Source organism: Pipistrellus kuhlii, unplaced genomic scaffold (assembly GCF_014108245.1).
Source record: "Pipistrellus kuhlii isolate mPipKuh1 unplaced genomic scaffold, mPipKuh1.p scaffold_m20_p_1, whole genome shotgun sequence".
Classification (NCBI taxonomy): Eukaryota; Metazoa; Chordata; class Mammalia; order Chiroptera; family Vespertilionidae; genus Pipistrellus; species Pipistrellus kuhlii.
This window is the reverse complement of record NW_023425404.1, coordinates 174,676,240-174,695,904: the sequence shown is the minus strand read 5'-3', so window position 1 is coordinate 174,695,904 and position 19,665 is coordinate 174,676,240. Positions and strand designations below refer to the sequence as shown.

General features: G+C 38.6%; 1 protein-coding gene across 2 annotated transcripts in view; it reads left to right on the top strand.

Moving 5' to 3' along the window:
- The window catches only part of GRXCR1 (glutaredoxin and cysteine rich domain containing 1), a 73,644-nt gene extending 61,206 nt beyond the window's left edge, over positions 1-12,438 (top strand). The window contains exons 3-4 of one of the 2 annotated variants that reach the window (XM_036424201.2): positions 4,409-4,474; positions 12,141-12,438. In XM_036424201.2, coding sequence (XP_036280094.1) covers positions 4,409-4,474; positions 12,141-12,320 — 246 coding nt within the window. In that variant the 3' untranslated portion in view covers positions 12,321-12,438. The remainder of the gene's footprint in view (positions 1-4,408; positions 4,475-12,140) is intronic. The other variant, XM_045572998.1, reaches the window with a different exon arrangement.
- Positions 12,439-19,665: the final 7,227 nt, after the last annotated feature.

Below are 19,665 nucleotides of genomic sequence, written 5' to 3'. Positions count from 1 at the left end.
ATCACGCCCGGTGGACGTAATTTCATATTATTATTTTTTTATTTATGCTTAATTAAAATAAATGAAATATATATTTTTTCGTTTATTTATATATAAAGCACAAAGGAAAATACAAAATTATAAACAAATAGAAAAGAATACCAACAAAAAAATGGAAACATCGAATTAAAAAATTGTAAATTTTACAAACAATTATAAAGATTACAAAAAATATATACTGTCTGTTTCAGGGCGCAACATATATTTCAAGGACGTATTCATATGTTCTCCTTGTTCCAGATATTGTTTACGTTTGATGTATTTATAAGTCCCGCTCGGTTAACAGGTTAATTTCTTTCCCTTGTTCTTTATGCTCAGTGAACTATTGTTCTTCCTAAAGATATGTAACCATTACATTGTTTTTAATATATATATATGTTTTATTTCAGAGAGGAAAAGTGATAGAAACATCAATGATGAGAGAGAATCATTGATCAGCTGCCTCCTGCATGCCCCCCCATTGGGGTTAAGCTCACAATCCGGGCATGTGCCCTGGACCCGAATCGAAGCTGGGACCCTTCAGTCCAAGGCTGTCGTTCTATCCACTGAGCCAAACTTGCTAGGCCACCATTACATTTTGGAGAAAACTTTTACTAAGCTTTTTAATTAGTTAAATTCACCTTGTTATATGCATTTCTAGCATCTCGCACCATGACTCTTTTGTAGCATTGATGATATTGGTAAGTTTATACTTATTTATGTGATCTTTTGTTTAACATCTGTCTCCTCCAAAAGATTACATTTCCTCAGCAACGGGGAGCCATTTGTTTTCTTATTGTGGCATCTCTTACACTTAGCACAGAGCCTAATCCATCCCAGGGGCTCAAAGTAGTCTTGACTGTGGAAATGAGTGAACAGACATATGTATAATTGAGTACACTTGGCCCATTCATGCATCAGAAATGGTAGGCGTTTCTCTTGGCAGTCCTGGTCAGTAGGGGGTCTGATTTCTTCTCTCAGCCTTTTCTTATTCCTTGAAGGCATGGGTCTCTTTGTGGGGGTCCACAGGCAAGGAAAAGTAATGTAAAGTGTCTTATCTTCATCTGAGACATTTGTTACCTGTAAAATAAAATGGCTCATTCACAAGTCATAGCTCACTACTCAGGATTCTAAGGTGGGAACTAATTGACAAAAAGCTAATTTCGTGTATGGAAGGGTAATAAAACAGATCTTCTCCTGGCATATGCAATGTATTAAAAATAATTAAAAATGCATGGTAATGAGGTATGAAAGGTCAAGTGCTAGGATGTTCTGTGGCGTCTCTGGCACATTCGCTCTGTTTAGAGTCATTGTGAAAGTTTTTGTTCACTTCACATCCTTGGGCTCTTGCCCAGCAGTGATTCAAACTCAGACTGAAATGTCCCCTGTGATCGGTACCACTTTTTTTGGGGCTCTAATGCAATCACATCAGCGAACAGTTAGCATGCATGGCACAATGGAAAGAGTGTTGGTTATGGAGTCAGCAAGACCTGGATTTGAGATATGACCAGGCCTTGTATTGATTAACTAAACTCCTTGGGCATTTCCTTTAATCTCTTTAAGTTTCAGTTCCTTCATTTAAAAAATTAAGACAATAATGCTTACTTTGTACTGATGAAAAAAAGAGCCAACATCTATAATGCACTGAATACATTGCTTTTATCCCTATTTTCAGGATTGAACGAATTTTTAGGAAAAAATATTCTGTATTAATTAAAAGTACACTAGAAATATTTACGTAGGTCTGTTGGAAGTCATGATAAACTATGCCAAGTAGTAGAATGATTAATTGAATGTGGAGTTATATTTAAAAACTATGAAACTCACCGGTGACATTCTTAGCCAAATACCATCCAGGAAAAGATTATTTCCTAAGAATATCAGTCTGAAAACAAATACACTCTTTTGTGGACACAAGGGTCTCTCTTTTAAAGCTAAGTAATAATCGAGATACTTGTGATAGATAGCTGTGGGGAAGGAGACCTTGGAATATATAGATGCCATGTGGAGCAGGAGAGCCTGAGAGCCACCCTAGTGTAAGTCCTGAGGGTGAGGACGGCAGGGGTCTAAACTTGCCCTGGAACTTGCCAACGAGGCTGAGATCCCCTCCTGCTGCTACTCAGAAGTAGAGAGGGCAGCATCTGACCTTCTTGTCTGCCTGTGGGATCCTGTACTTCATTCTGCAAGGACGTGGGACCCCATGGGGATACAAGGGGGTTTGGGCTATTATTCCTGCTCAGAGTGTACACAAGGACCAGAAGGCTCCTTCTAAGGAAACCATTTGAGGCCTGGCCAGATAGAGTTGTAGGTGGAGGCCATATTGAGTAGCAACATTTGAAAGAGAGAGAGAGACCATCAGGTCTCTGTTACAGGGCAAAGTTTTTCCTACCTTAGGCTCTTGGTGTATCACCTGTGCACTAGACACCAGCGTGTCTTGAAGAGCAAGGATGAGCTCTTCAAGTGGGCAAAGCCTTCATCTCATCTGAAACATGGAATCTACTTCCATAATAGTGATGGTGCTGGGATTATTTGACAGAGGCTGAGTATGTTCCATGCATTTAATGGTAAGGAGATGGCCCTTTCCTGGTCTATGAATGGTTTGCTGAACAACTGACTGAAGCACACTGACCCCTGAGCTCAGCGCTGGGAGCAGGTGTGTGATAGCTTCTCTGGTCCATTCATTCTGCTTGGAGTGATGGCGATGCATTTTCTTTCATCGCCAGGAAATGACTCATATATTGTTTCCTTACTGCTTTGGTCCAGTGGGCCAAATTCCCCAGAGGCATTTCCTCTCATAGCTTAGCTAACTCTTAGAGGAAATAGAATGTAGCAACAGTAAAATATTACCAGATATTACTACGTTTTAGACTTTCATGTTTTATTTTGGTACTTTTGTTATGTTGGTTCTCACCTTAGGGGGTGTCACATCTATATTCCTGGCAGAGCTACCCACAAATAAAAGAATATAACCTGCCCGTTCAGCTACATATATTCTCTGTAGCCCTGTGCATTTGTTTTTCTCGAAGTGCTTTTTAATATGTCAAGCTGACATCTCTGATGATGATTAAGGTGTCACAAATTATGTGAGATAAACTGTAGTGAGGTGAAACCTGGAACCAAAGGCTCCTCTGCATCCCTATGAGAATGGCTGAGGCTGCGATGGAAACCTCGCCTACAACCTTCAGGGGCCACATCACTTGTCACCAACTTCAGAAATCCTTCTGGACCCTCACTAAGCAGATTCTTAGTCCCCTCTGCTGAGACTTCCTAGCTTGCCCCCTGTCTGCACCATTCATTTAGCCCTAACTTTCCATTCTACCCTGTGCATTCCTTTGCTAGTGTTTACATACATAAGTGTATTGCAACCTCCTTCAGAACTAGGACCTTTCTTTTTTGAAGTGAGCCTGTGGTTTCTACCCTGCCCTGCAAAAACGGAATTAAAAAAAGTATGTATTGTGTGCTAATATTTTCCCCCTGTCTCGTTGATAAATAGACAGTGAATCCAACATTCTGTGCTGGGAATATGATGTGAACAAGGCAGATGGGGACTCTGCCTTTGATTAGAAATAATTACCCCAAGGTTTTCTTCTCCCCGCTCCATGTGCGTATGTTGGGAAAGAGAGGAGAGAATGTAAGAAGAGACTGGAAAGGAAAAGAACGTGGATAGTTAGAGGAAACACAAGAGTTTTTGGAAAGTGCAGACATTGCCCCAATTCTCATGTTCACCGTACATTTTAGAAGTTGAAAACATGGGTTCTGGAGTCAATCCTCTGCTCCTGTTCAAATCCCCACTCTGCTTCCTTTTTGGGTGACCTTGGATTTATTTAATCTCACGAAGGCTCGGTTTCTGTTATGAAAAGAGTCAAACACATCGAGTTAGATGATGTTGGGTGCCTCCCTCACAGTATGTGCTCAGTGGCAGTGGTTACTAACTCTTTTATTATTTTAGCTACTGTTATTTTTACACGCACGACTCTAAGGAACAGCATGTCCAGGACGCCTGGAATAGAGCAGAGACAGCCCTGGATGGGAATGTGCTCAGAGGTGTCCTCTCCCAGATGGTAGCAGGGGCTCCAGGCTCCCTAACCACCTCTGAAGGGAGCGCTGGAGCCTTTCACATCTGGGCTTATTCTGACAGCTGTGGGCTTTCTAGCGCTCCCCTCCTGCTGGCCGTCCCCCTCTTGCCCACAGTAAGCCTTCCTAGATGGGAGCATGTGAAAGGAAAGATACATTTCTTCTCTTCTTGGCCTCCTGGTTGTAAATGTACTTAGATCTCATAGGAAGATTCATGTTCGGTATTTTGTAGCTTAAACTTTCCTGGCTAGAACTTGATTTTCTCCGATACTAACACAATGGATTTTCTTTCCCCCCTACCCTCTCTCGTTAATAGGGTGCTGAGAAAATTTTGTCAATGAACGAATCAGGAGAGCTGCAAGACCTCTTAACCAAAATTGAGGTAATTGTATTTTTAGCAACTTACTTTTAATAAACTATCCTTCTGAGTAGTTTTAGTAACTATTGTACTTTTAGTAACCAAAACGTTAAACACCTTCTGATTGTAATTGAGTTTTCCTACTTGAATTTTCCCATGTTCTTACAAATATGTAACAGGATACACGTGGCAGTTTCAATTTGATGTCACCTGTCATTACATGTGCTCTTGCTAGAGTAGCTTTAGTGTTAGTTTCTAACATCCTCATAGTCTTAGGTGAAAATTCTAGTCTGCTTTATTAGAGCCCAATTCTCCAACAGAGGTGATGCTAATAAGGTGTTTCAAAACAAATACTTGTCTTAAAGCACATTTAACATTTTCATGTAAATTATTTTATTTTTCTCTTGGATCATTTTTAAAATATTGCAACAATTTATTTCCTATAAAGTGCACATTTAAATTTTGTTCCTATACCGATTATTATAGCATCGGAGAAATATTTATTCAAATATACAATGAATCAAATCAACCAGAAAGCCCCTAATACTTCTCTGCTAAGCTTATTTTTCTCTATATGTAGACCATATATTTTGTCATGGAAATATATGGGATACTTTGAGAGTGCAAAAGAGGATTTATAATTATTCTGGCATCCCAAACATGAGCCTAGATATTCCCACATGAACGAGGCAGTCGGCTTCCCTGGAATCTAGTGTGCATGCCCCTACCAGCTCATCCGGGTCTAGTCTCCTTTGTTGACCTTGTTTTTGATTGTCTACCATTCCTCCCACTTCAGTTAAACAAAGAACTCCTTGTGCTTTATTACTGCCATTCCTTTGTGAAAGCTGCTCTGTCTGCCTGGAATGCTGTTGTTCCAATTCTTCCTTTCCCTCCACCATCCCCTAGGCCCACCTGCAACATGATTCCTTCCAAAAATCATTCCCCATCTCTCCCACCTCTAAATTCCTGTGACCCTCTTTTTGTTGTGTGCTTATCAAAAGTATTTTGATTTTTATATGATTTTTCTTTGGGTATTTGATTCATGTCCCGAATTAACTCTGTACTCCTTGGTTTTATTCATATCATGTTTCATACTGTGATCTCCTCAGAAGGACAAACAATGTGGGTATGCACTTGATAGTTTAAAACTCCTTTTAAAAATCTCCATGGGAGGAGCTAATTTCTTTCCATTTTTACCTATATCCTACTCCAACTACATGGAACCATTCATTTGAGTGAATATATATATTTTTAAAATTTATGTGAATTAAGTTGGTTAATGTGTATTATTTTCTGTGCACTTTTTAAATTTATGTAAATTTAATAAAATATACAAGTATGTTATGAAATATATGCCATTCTGTTCCATATTAGTTTCTCTAGGCACTATGTTTCTCAGTACCATCTATATGGCTGTGTGAACATTTAGGCATGTTTATATCTGTACCATCTAAAATAGCGGCCATCGCTGCATGTGGTTTTGTTCTCCACCTCGAATGCCTAGAATAGAGATTGCAAATAATGGGCACCCAGTAAATATTTTTGAGTTGAATCCCTTTTCATCCAAGGTGGGGTTTGTTTTGAGAAGGCAAGGAAGCCTACTGATGAAAAAGAGAAGAACATAGTTATTTTAATGTAGGAGAATGCTTGGGCAAAAATATGAATAAAAACACATTTTCAGGTAAACTTGACTTATTATTATATTTATGCATTTATTTATATTAATAAACAGGCTACAGATTAGAAGCAAAGAGGTAAAATTTTCCCTGACCCTGCTGGTGTCCACACAGAGAAAGCAAGAGAGCCTGAGGTGTCTTGGCAAACACCTTGTAATTAATGGCAGATACGGGGTGAAAGTTCTCAGTTGGTTGAGAAGATCTAAGTAAGTTTTTGCCTTGCTCTTCTTTTTAAAGACGTGAGCAAGCATTGTGTTGTTATTTCTATGGGATCGCCAACATGCTGTCCATTTTCTGCCTGATTGTTCCCTGAAGGCTGGGAACTACTAATTCGTTGTTCACATAAAACAGAGGGAAGATGCCCAGCAGCACCCTGAGGATGCTAGAAAGGCCCAGGCTTTCTGTACAAGGCATCGGAGCTGTCAAAGCCTGTCCTCACCCTCTCAGGAGAAGCCCGTTCTACATGATGTCCCCTCCTAGTGGGGAGATGTCCACAGCCTGTTCAGAGACTCTGGTCTCAGAGCAGCACCCGCTCACTGGGGGAACCGGGCCATGTGTTCAGTCTGCTGCTCTCTGAAATCTGAACATCTTTTTAAGCAGGTTTATGGCAGTATATCCCATTGGGTTCAAGGATCAGGCTCACACATTCTGGCTTATTCATTTCGTATCGTAAGCTACAAATTTCCCGTGTCTGCATTTTGTTCCGTGGCTTCTTTCGCAATGCTGCTAATGGATGGTGCTACCATCTCTGTTCTGCTAACTGTTCATTAGCAGCGTGGCCAGACAGAGAGAGGTGCTTATTAGCTACTTAATAAGCATTTGCTGAATTGAAATGTTGAGTGTAGTTTAAAGCAAAATACAGGGACAAAGCTGAATCATGCAGAGATGATTACATGTCAAGTGTGCACTCTTTGACAATTTGTTGCATGGATTAAGTCCGCTTCATAGGCAATCTGGATGATGAAGTTTGTAGTCACAGAGACTCAGATAAGTTGCTTCCTCGTTGGTAGAATGCTTAAGGGACTTTCAAGCTCTTCTGGAATAGAATTAGTTGCTCTGAGGTTAAGAAGTGCCCTTAATTTCCTGATCTTGAAGAAGACGTTGAAGATTACTGATCTTAGCACCCTCTATATTAGATAGCAGCAAAGCCTTTGTATTTACGAAAGTTGAGTTTTTGCTACCAAAAACACCCATTTGGTTATCACTTATGAACTCCACACTCATATCTTTGTTCCTTGGTCCTTTATGAGAGATTTGGAAGTTCCTGTTGCTTCAACTCAGATGACTGCAGTATGCAGTGGACCTCTTTGAAGACCTCAGGGTAGGGCTAAGAGCCATTTTTTATAGAACAGGGAAGTGTCTGTTTTACGACTGTATCCCTAATATATTGCACAGTGCCTGGCAGTAGACACTCAACATATTTGTGGAATGAATGACTAAGTATTTTTTTTAAAGTCCTTCAGCAAGAATATGTGAAAAGAAAGAAATGAAAGGAAATACTTTTCTACTTAAAAAAAAATTTGAATTGCACTTCAAAGGGGCATGCTTCTACCCAAACCACTATTCAGAGGAGTGACATTCTGTAAATTTTGTGCTCTGAGTGCTATTCTCAACTAAGTCTGCTTGGATTCTCACTCTGCTGGGCACCAGGACACTGAAAAGTTACCCTAGATTCCTTAGTTGATTGAAGTCAAAGACCTGAAGTAGATCTCTTCATTGAAATGAAAGTTTGTATTGTTGCTAATAAGGAATAACGCTAACTTCAGATATTTCTTCTTCCTCCAAGCTAGAATATTGTCTAAGTTTTGGGAAATTTATTAGTTCATTTTACATTTTCCCCTGAGGGCAAAACTGTCTATGGAGGTGCTGGACTTAGGACACAGGGGCATCCTATATACTAAAAGCCTAATATGCTAAGTGTCTGGTCATCCAGTTGTTCATTCAACCAATCAAAGTGTAATATGCTAATGATATGCTAAGGCTGCTTGGCCACTCAACTGCTTGCAATGATGTGCACTGACCACCAAGGGGCAGACACTCCAGTTGGTAGGTTAATTTGCTGCTGGGGGCCTGCTGATCAGGACTAAGAAAGACAATTTGGACATGCCCTGGAGCCCTCCCATGGTCCCTTCCCAGCTGGCCAACCTTCCTCATCCCTACCCAGCTCCAATCTTGCACCAGCGGGTCCCTCAGCCTGTACTGCACCATCTTATAATCCAGGACCCCTTAGGGGATCTCAGAGAGCCTGTTTTGACCTGATCCCACAGGCCAGGCTGAGGGACCCCACTGGTGCATGAATGCATGCACTGGGACTCTATTCTAAAATAAGCCAACTTATTTTATTTCTAAGGAACTCTTTGAGATGGAACCAAAGTTCCAGTGTAACAAAAATGCTCTTTGAAGGAGATGACTAAGCATGACTGGATTGTTGATCTTTATGAGAAGAACAAATGGAGGAGAATATATAGGAATGGGATTCCTGGAGGTTAATGGAGTACTGGGAAAGCGTAGTGAGTAATCTCAAGACCCACTTCCACCCCCCACCCTATTCTGCTTTAGTCATAGCATTTATCCTTTTAACTGTTTTACATTTAGGAATGTTATTTGGGAAAAATGGATGTAAATAAGGTTGAAACTACTGTTAAATAGAACAATAGCTTTTGTTTTTAAAGAGAGTTCTTCAGTTTCCAGTTTTCTGATCCCCTGTATCCTGAATATATTTTTACTCATTCAGAGGCTTTATTTCCTCATATGTAAAATGAGGTTGGTTTGAACATTGGGTATAAACTCTTCAGGCTATGTAAATCATCCTTTCTGAGTTTATGGCTGAAACAGCTAATTTTTCTTAGAAATGGAAGTGGCCTTATAATCTTTCCAACACTGTGCTCCAAGACATCAGAATTCACACATGTATAGAAATACATTTATTTTCCCTTAAGACCTGAAACCAAAAGGCTAATTATAGAAGAATTTAAATAAAGTGAGTTTAAAAACGATACACAATAGTTACATCATATGACTACAAACAATTTAGATCGAGGCAGCAGTTAATACAAATCCCTTCAAATAAGCATTTATTAATGAAATAACAATGACTAACTTTATTGAGTGGGTACTATGTGCCAGACAATATTCTATTCATTTTTCATGAATTAACTCATTGAATCCTCTCAACAACCCTTTGAGTAAAAGACAGATTTCAGAATAGCACAACATGGATTCTGATGACATTATTTTAGTGTTGTCCTCATCCATTTGTGATTCCCTTTAAAATGACAATTTAGCTTTTAGCATTTATATATGAATTTTATTTTAGGAAATTTATTTGATCTGATTTGTGGAAGAGCTTTGAATCTCTACAAACTTGACAGTTTCTTGTTTGTGTCATTTGGGTTGACAGCCATTACTTTCCATTAAAGTTATCCTGTGCCACTGAAAATGAGCTATTACATGGATTTTCCATCTTGATATAATAGCTAAGTCCAACAGTAATTGCACATGAATCTTGCAGAAAATGCATATCTGAAAGTGGTATTGGAATATATAAATTTGAAGGCAATCATGTTCTTAATGGTTGTTCCCCAAAGTACACTTCACAAGGTAGTACATATGAGCAAATTAAAGTTGTTTCTTGGGGAAAGGGTTCATATAGTAGTTTGTTCAGGGAAAATGGTGGGTTAAACACACTTAGTCAGGCGTATTTTCTCAGTCATCTTTTTTGGAGACTTTTATTGTGCAATTGTGATGCTCCAGAGAAAAGCTGTATGTATGTGTAAGTATGTACAGTATGTTTGCCTGAGTGTGTGTGTGTGTGTGTGTGTGTGTATGTGTGTGTGTGTGTGTGTGTGTGAGAGAGAGAGAGAGAGAGAGAGAGAGAGAGAGAGAGAGAGAGAGAGAGAGAATCCACATTTCTCAGCATTAGCCATTATTCCATTATTCTTGTTTCAAAGCTGTACTTTCAAACATTGCTGCAGATTCCTATTTTGCAAGTCAGAAGCTTGGCTTTCACACATTTTTTTCTTTGTGATCTTTTTATAACCTGCCCCCAGCTGACGGGTGCCACTAGTGAACTCCAGCAAAGGTTACACATGCAAAAGAGCAAATAAAAATGTGTATGGGTCATTTTAAAATATTATCCTCCACACACTGGCTAGTTATTTTCATCCTACCACCAGGGTTCTTTATCTTTCCTTGAGGTAGAAAGGCTGATAGCAACCATGAGAAATTATATAGACTTGGGTAAACATCCTAAAATTTTTGTGACTATTTCTTCAAATATAAAATGAAGAAAAAGTTGCTTGAATTATCTGCTTTATGGAGGTGTCTATATTTGTGAAGGGAGAGGCCATGGAAGCTTCTATATAATAAAGCACTGAAAGTGCTTTTTAAAAAACATATTCAAATGGGCAATATAACATGGGCCCTCCAGGTGGTAGTGGCTCCTCTGCATGTCAGCCTTCAGTTTTTGAAATTTCCAGACTCAACTGTTTTTGATAGTAGTCTAAACATAACCACAAAACTGTTCAGAGATACCAGAGAGGAAGTTGCCATATTTCCCTTTAATGCAAATCACCATCTTCTGCATTGTTTGGTTTGTAAATATGTGGTTTTATATAATGGGTTTCTCTAAATGTGTGCCCTTTGACCAAAAATGCACCAAATTTTATAAATTAAGCTCCTGCTATTGGTGGCCATCAGTGGAGCAATGAAGGAAACTTTAGCTAGTTGATATATATATATTAACTAGAGGTTCAGTGCACAAAATTTATGCATGTGTGGGGGGTTGTCCCTCAGCCCAGCCTGCACCCTCTTCAATCTGGGACCCCTCAAGGAATGTATGACTGCCCGTTTAGTCCCGGTCCTGGTAGGATCGGGACTAAACGGGCAGTCATACATTCATCTTACAATCAGGACTGCTGGCTCCCAACTGCTTGCCGACCTGCCTTCCTGATTGCCCCTAATCGCTTCTGCCTGCCAGCCTGATCACCTCCTAACCACTCCCATGCCAGCCTGATTGATGTCTAACTGCTCCCCTGCCAGCCTGTTTGCTCCCAACTTCTCTCCTCTGCTGGCCTGGTCACCCCTAACTGTCCTCCCCTGCAGGCTTGATCAACCCCAACTGCCCTTCCTTGCAGGCCTGGTCCCTCCCAACTGCTGTCCCCTGCTGGGCTGACCTCCCACAACTTCCCTCCCTTGCTGGCCTGATCTCTCTCAAGTGCCCTCCCCTTCTAGCCATCCTGTGATGGCCATCTTGTGTCCATATGGGGGCAGCCATCTTGTGTGTTGGAGTGATGGTCAACTTGCATATTACTCTTTTATTAGATAGGATATGCAGATATTAATATATATACCAAGTGGCCAGATTATTATGATCTCTGAAAGCATAATAATCTGGCCACCCAGTGTGTGTGTGTGTGTGTGTGTGTGTGTGTGTGTGTATTGGTGGGCCAGTGCATGAATTCATGCATGGGTGGGGTCCAGCCATCCTGGCCAGGGGGAGGGGACATGGGCAGGTGGCCAGCCTGGCTGCTGGTCCAACTCCTGGTCAAGGGGACAATTTGCATATTAGCCTTTTATTATATAGGATATACACTGAGTGGCCAGATTATTATGTGTTCAGAAATTATGATAATCTGGCCACTCGGTGTATATGTAATGGACTCCAATTCATAGCTATATTATGTCAATACTATTTTTAAAAAATATATTTTATTGATTTTCCACAGAGAGAAAGGAAGAGGGATAGAGAGCTAGAAACATCGATGAGAGAGAAACATCAACCAGCTGCCTCCTGCCGGGGATGTGCCCACAACCAATGTAGATGCCCTTGACCGGAATTGAACCTGGGACCTTTCAGTCTGCAGACTGATGCTCTATCCACTGAGCCAAACTCGTTTCGGCATGTCAGTACTATTTTTATGAGCATCAGCAGTACAGAAAGACAGGGAGGCTGACTGAATTGTCCGTGCTAACACATTTCCTGTTCTCTGTTGTCCTCCTGCCACCCTACCCAGAGAGTGCAGCATCCGCACGAGTGTCCTTCCTGTGGAGGCTTCGGCTTTCATCCGTGCTCCGTGTGCCATGGGAGCAAGATGTCAGTGTTTCGAAACTGCTTCACAGACTCTTTCAAAGCCCTGAAGTGCACGGCGTGCAACGAGAACGGTCTTCAGCGCTGTAAGAGCTGTGCTGGTTAGGCAGAGTCTCCGCCAGGGAAAGCCTCATTTTATTCACTGAGGCAATCATTTGCTTTCTACTTCTTTTTAAAAAAATGGTCATGTTTATGCATTAATCAATAAACTTGGTTTATTATAAGTGCCTTTGTTTTGAATTTTTACTGTGACCATTTGATTTGATATCAAATGAATGTTGATTTAACAACATGCCAAGCCTTGTGCTAGATCCTGGTTTCTATTTGGAAATACCTAGCACCGTTCCAACATATCCAAAGTTTGACTCCTTAAATGGGTTTGGTTTTCTGAAGACAAAGTTTATCGATCTGATGATGCCTATTGCAATGTCACCCTATGTATGGATTAATTCAACTTTCTAGGTATATAGAACATATTTCCATGTGTCCCAGCTACATGGAAGAAGAGAGCTCTGGGATGGTGGGAAAGAATATGATCATATTTATCCTTAGACAGCAATATTTTTACTACATGTTGGAGAAGATGATGATTAATGATAAATTGTTATCAGATGGATTTCTGGATGATGATAAAAAAAAAAAAAGCTACCAGAAGACTTATTCAGACTTGTTATTTTTTTTCCAAGCATCTGCTTTGTGTGTCATGGAAAGCCTCCAAAGGCTGTCATTATAGTCCTCTTGAGCTGGACACAGAGAACTACATGGTTTGAACATATAGTTGGCAATGATAGAAGAGTGGACAGAAGAAATTTTGCTGCAATTATTGGCCAATGCCTAACTGTGCACACACCTGTACTCTGCTGATGAAATCCTTTATCAATGTTTTTAATAAATCACTCTCACAATATTTGCAATAAAGTCATCAAAATGTTTTATACTTTGGTTTTAGACAAAGTTATGTTTACCAAATGCTTCCTAATCATCTAGGGACAGTATTCAGTATAATTTCTACATTCATGGAACTTACTCTCTAAGAAGGAGAGGGGTATTGACTAACAATAAGCAGGGTAAGTCTTATAAATACTAAATGAAACAGTCTGCTATGGGAATGTATAGTGGAAGGAGCAACCTGGATGAGTTAGGAAATGGTAAGAAGAGACTATTGAGCCACTGATAGTGAAACAGACATGAAGGGCAATTGGAAACTAGTTAGTCAAAGAGCATGGGAGATAGTGCTTCAGGGCAAGGAGAATATATGTGGAGACTCTGAGATCAGAGAAAGGTGTTTCTCTGTTGAGGAGCTGTTAGAAATCCAATATGGGAAGTTTCAGTCTGGTAATAGTGGAACAGTTATGGCAGACGAATAATATGCTAAGAAATGTTTACATGATCAAGAGAGGAAAACATAAACTGTTCAAGCCGTTGGAAAGCAACTCAAATGGAAAGAAACAGGAAGGGATTCAATCACTAGACAAAGGGAAACAAAATGAGTCCCACATTTTTTTGCTTACCCTCCGAGAGCACTTCCCAGTTTGCACCGAATATAGCTCATAAAGAAAGAGCACTGAAACTAGAGACAACTTTAAAATGTTGTCATCCAATCCATAAACATGGTAGATTTCTTCATATATTTGGATTTTCTATAATTTCTCAACAAAATCTGCACTGCAGTCTGAAATGTGAAAGTCCTCCAAATCTTTTATAAAATGTATTACATGTACTTGATGTTTTCTGATAGTTTTATATATTATATTATTTTAATTTTATATTCTAAGTGTCCATTATTTGTATTGCATTCTAATTTTTGTCTAATGACCTTGAATTCAGTTTTGTTAAGTTCACTTTGAGGTTCAACAGTTTGTGGATTTCTTTGGATATCCTACATATCAACTGTATTTTTTATAATACAAGTGATGAGCTTCAATTTTTTTCAGTCTTTGTGACTTTTTTTTTTGTGCCTTATTTAGGACCTTAATCACAATGTGAAATAGAAGTGATGAAAGTAAATATTCATCCACTCTTCCTGAAAAAAATAAATGTTGGAATTTGGGGCTGTAGCATGCCTTGAATTGAATGGATAATTCTAAGAAATGAGAAGACCAAAGACAAGTTCCCAAATCTGCTCATTAATTCCACTCAAACCCTTGGCTGATTCCTGACTTATGTATACAGACTAATATTCTGGAGCCAAGCAATTCTCGGACACCACCTAGGTATCCTTCAATTCAACTCAGCTCTGACACTGTATACCTGAAGATAAAGAGCTCAGACCTATTAAACTGCCCTCCCTCCCCTGACATTTGTTACCTGTGCTGTAAACCAAGTGGCTGTAGATCACAACTCCCTGCTTAGTTTCCATTAATTTGCCAGAGGAGCTCACAGAACTCAGAGAAACTTTTTACTTGCTAAGTTGCAGGTTTATTGATAAAGGATTGGATTCAGGAACAGCCAGATGGAAGAGATGAATGGGGCAAGGTATTGGGGAAAGGGCACAGAGCTTCCATCCTCTCCCCTGTCCAGAAATCCCATGTGTTCACCAAATCAGGAGCTCAAACCCTGTCCCTTTGGGGCTGTGTGGAGGCCTCCTTACATTTATGTTATTTATTGAATCATTGTCCATTGGCAGTTGATTCAACCTCCAGATCAGAGTGGGACTGGAAGTCCCAACCCCCTAATCACATGGTTGCTTCTCCTGGCTCAGGGCCCCAATCCTTAGGTGAGGTCCAAAAGCCACATCATTGACATAACAAAAGTCAATGTTATGCTTTTATAACTTAGGAAACTCTAAGCATTTGGAGGAGTTTTATGCTAGAAAAGGGGATGAAAACCAAATATATATTTATTTTGGTAAATCTCTATGTAGAGGAAAGCAGTAGCTAAGAGGCCAAAGAGTTGAGCAGAGAGTTCAGGAGCTGTCTGTGTTGCAAAGTCAGTTTGGACTTCACACAGAAATGCATGAAAGTTCCCTTGAAATCTCAGAAGGGGCCCATCTTCAAAGTAAGGGCTGAAATTAAGGGCTGTGTTGTAAAGCTAAAGAACAAAATGAAACACAAAATATGCTTGCCCTTATAAGGCATAAAACCAAACTTCCCTAATATCATGGTTATCTTTTAGTATGTGACTATGTGTTAGAACAAAACTCAATACTCAAACAAGCAAAAAAAAGACACTTAGTGAATAAGAAAATCTACAGCTACCATAATTCTTAATGTATATACATACAATGTTAAATGCTTCCCCCTAAAATCATGAAGAGTGCATGAATGTTCACTTTCATGACTATTATTTAATCTTGTGATGGAGGGTCTAACTAGTGAAATAAGGCAAGAAAAAATGTCATAAAGATTGAAAAAAATAAATCTCATTATTTGTAACTAAAATAATTGAAATATTGAAAACTCAAAGGAATCTACAAACTGTTGAACCTCAAAGTGATCTTAGCAAAATTTTTGGATTCAAGGTCATTATACAAAAATTAGAAATACAATATGTAAGTAACAATCACTCAGAACATAAAACTAAAATGAGGCAATTTATAAAACTATCAGAAAACATAAATTATATGTGATACATTTTACAAAAGATGTGTCAGACTTCCACATTTAAAACTATAGTACAGATTTGCCAAGAAATTATAGAAAGTCTAAATGCATGGAACAATCTACCATGTTTATGGACTTGGTGACAAAATTATAAAGATGCCTATAGTTTCAATGCAATCCTAAAATCCCATCAGATGTTTTGAATAAATGACCAATAATTCTAAATTCATATGAAAATGTAAAGAATTTAGAGTACCCAAGAAAATTTTGAACGAATAAAATAAGTATAGACAAGCAGGTTAATGGAACCTAACAGAATGTACAGAAGTAGATGCACACAATAAAGTCAAATGTTTTTCAATAAAGATGTCAATTCAAAACAATGGGCAGTGGAAAGTCTTTGTGACACATAGTGCTGGAGACCACCAGATTTCCATATGGAGAAAAATGACTTTGAAAATGACTAGTACTGTACTACCATCCCTACTACCGCTACTGACACCTAATGGCTAGAGGCTAGCAATACTGATAAACATCCTACAAAACATAGGAGACTGCTCCCCTCCACAAAGTATTATCCAGTCCAAACTGTTAATAGTGTCAAAATTGAGAAAATCTGATGTAAATGTCAAAAGCTAAACAAGGAGAATAACTTCACCATATTGTGGTAGGCAAAGATGTTTGAACAAGTGACAGGATGACTATAACTAGGCATCCTGTGACTTGTTCAGATAGAAAATAATAAATTGGACTTAATTAAAGTTAATATCTCCTCATTAAAAAAATTATTTATAAAAATCAAGAAGGAAACCAGCACTGGGATGATATATCCACAATACAAATATCTGCCAAAGGACTTACATCTTGGTAATTTATAGAACACTGAAAAAAATCAATAATGAAGACAATATAATAAAAAAAAGAAGTAGGCAACAGTCACCTCACAAAAAAAAGACACTTGGATGGCTAAAAACATGGAGGGAAAAATACACATCACTAGTCATCGCGGAATGCAAATTAAAATCACAATGTGATATTATTATACTACATCAGGTTTAGAATGGCTACAATCCAAAAGACTTAAAATGTAAAGTGTTGGTGTGGATGGGGAGCAACTGGAACTTTCACACATTTCTAATGAGACTGTTAAATGGTACAACCACTTAGAAAAACCATTTGATGGTTTCAATGAAGGTAAACATACACAAGTTGTATACTCAACAATTTTGCTGCTAGTTGTTTGGTCAAGAGAGATAAAAACATATGTCCACATGCTACAAAAGTTTCACGGAAGCTATATCATTAATAGCCAAAATGTGGAAAGATCTCAAATGCTCACTGACAGGAGAACTGATAAGCAAATTGTGAGGGCACACCACCTCGCCATAAAAAGGAACAAGCTATAGCTACTTGAGAGAAGATTGCTCCTCTGTCAAGAAAATGGGGGAGTTTCTTGTATTAATAGTTTCTTATCCAGCTGCAACATGGTTTTAAGATTTTATGAATTAGTAGGGCCTATCCAGAAATTTTCTGACTATGCAGACCCTGCCTATGTTTCTTAAAATCTAGCTATAGACCCAATGTTTTTTTTTTGTTTGTTTGTTTGTTTTTGTTTTTTTTCTGGAGCAGAATCAGAATGGAGAATTAAAACAGCACAAGGGATTCTAATTTTCAGGCCCCATCTTGAAACATAAGCTCAGAGGACAAAAGGTCTCTGGCTTGTGTTTGTGTTCACAAGGAATTTGTTTCTGTTCCTATATTTTATTATTATTTTTTTTTATCCATTAGCAAAGAATTAAAGTGTTAATGTTTTCTGCTGATTATTTGTGAGCTTCTAAAGAAGAACATCATTGGAAGAGTAATGAAATAAAAAAAAATCTCAGAGATCTTCATGGAATTGCAGAAGTTAATGAGAGTAATAAGCTCAGAAAATAAGCTTACAATAGGCTTATTTAAGCATAAATTTAAGTTAACTTTCTAAAAGAACAAGGTTTAGATACTTCACCTCTGTTTCAGTTCTATAAAATATAAATGAGAGATAATTATCCCTACTATATTTATCCCATATTGTTGTATGGGATTAATTAGAATCTATAGGGAAGCACTTTAAAAATGCAGAGCAATCTACAGAGGCAGAGGGTAATTTCATAATTACCATGAAAATCATGCATCAGCAATATATCTTTTTACTGACCACATAAAGGAAATGAACTAACATTTACTGGACACCTTCTATATGCTTGTTTTTTAGAAGGTACCCTATTTATTCTTTATAACATCGTGAAGAAACTGTGGTGTTTCTTTATGGCATTATCAATTATTAATTGTCCTCATCTTGAAATTTGTTAGTTTGTTGTATCTTAAGTGTCTGCTAGAGCTGCCTTCATTTCTGGTATAAAGTGGGAAGTCAGTCAAGCAAACAACACACCTTTTCAGAGATGCACACCTACATAAGCCATCTATCAATAGTTGGAATGAATAGAAAGGCCTGTCCAGTGCTTTTACAACTTCATAGAGTCCTCTTGGAAACTCTTTATTTATTTCAAAAGCCAAGCCATACTGGTACTAGCCAAGGGTATGTAGTAATATATCAGGCTAGGTGTGGCCTATGAATAAACTTTTTTTTTTTTTTAATAAATCTTTATTGTTCAGATTATTACAAATGTGATCCTCTTCCCCCCCTCAATTGCTCCCCTCCACCAGGTTCCCACCCCACCCTCTGTCCTTTCCCCATCCCCTATTGTCCTCATCCATAGATGCACAGTTTTTGTTCAGTCTCTTCCCACACCCCCGCTCCCCTTTTCCCTGAGAGTCATCAGTCCACTCCCCTTCCATACCTCTGATTCTATTATATTCACCAGTTAATATTGTTCATCAGATTTTTTAATTCCCTTGGATTTTAGATTCACTTGTTGATAGTTACGTATTTGTTGATCATAATTTTTATCTTTATCTTTTTCCCCTTCCTAAATAACCCCCTTCAGCAATTCATATAATTCTGGTTTGGTGGTGATGAACTCTTTTAGCTTTTTTTTATTTGTGAAGCTCTTTATCTGTCCTTTGATTCTGAGTGATAGCTTTGCTGGGTAGATTATTTTTGGCTGTAGGTTCTTGTTATTCATCACCTTGAATATTTCTTGCCATTCCCGTCTGGCCTGCATGGTTTCTGTTGAGAAATCAGCTGACAATCGTATGGGTGCTCCTTTATAGGTAACTACCTGCTTTTCTCTTGCTGCTTCTAATATTCTCTCTTTGTCTTTTGCTCTTGGCATTTTAATTATGATGTGTCTTGGTCTGGTCCTCCTTGGATTCCTTTTGTTTGGGTTCTGCGGGCTTCCTGGACTTGTAAGTCTATTTCTTTCCCCAGGTGGGGAAGTTTTCTGTCACTATTTCTTCCAGTATTCTTTCGGTATCTTGCTCTCTCTCTTCTTCTGGAATCCCCATAATTCTAATGTTGGTTCGCTTGAAATTGTCCCAGAGGTTTCTTACACTATCTTCAACTTTCTGGATTCTCTTATCTTCTCCCTTCTGCAGAGGAGTGTCCTCTGGCTCTTTGTGTTCTAAATCTTTGTCTTGATTCTTGTGATCTTCCAGTCTGTTTTTAGGACTTTGTATAATATTTTTTTTTATTATTTCAGACAATGTTTTATTCATTTCTAGTTGATCCCTTATTATTTCTAGTTGCTCCCTTTTTATATCCTCATAGGTCTCATTTATTTTATCGGCCTTTTTTAGGATATTGTTGAATAACCTTATACCTGTAGTTTTGAACTCAATGTCCAATCTTTTCTTTTCCTCCATCTCCTTCCTTTGTGTCCTTCCTCTTGTCTGCATTTTAGTTGTTTCCCTGTTTTGATGGAATAGTTTTGTGTGCTAGGTGTTCTGGTAAAGCCCAGTAGCACAGCCTTC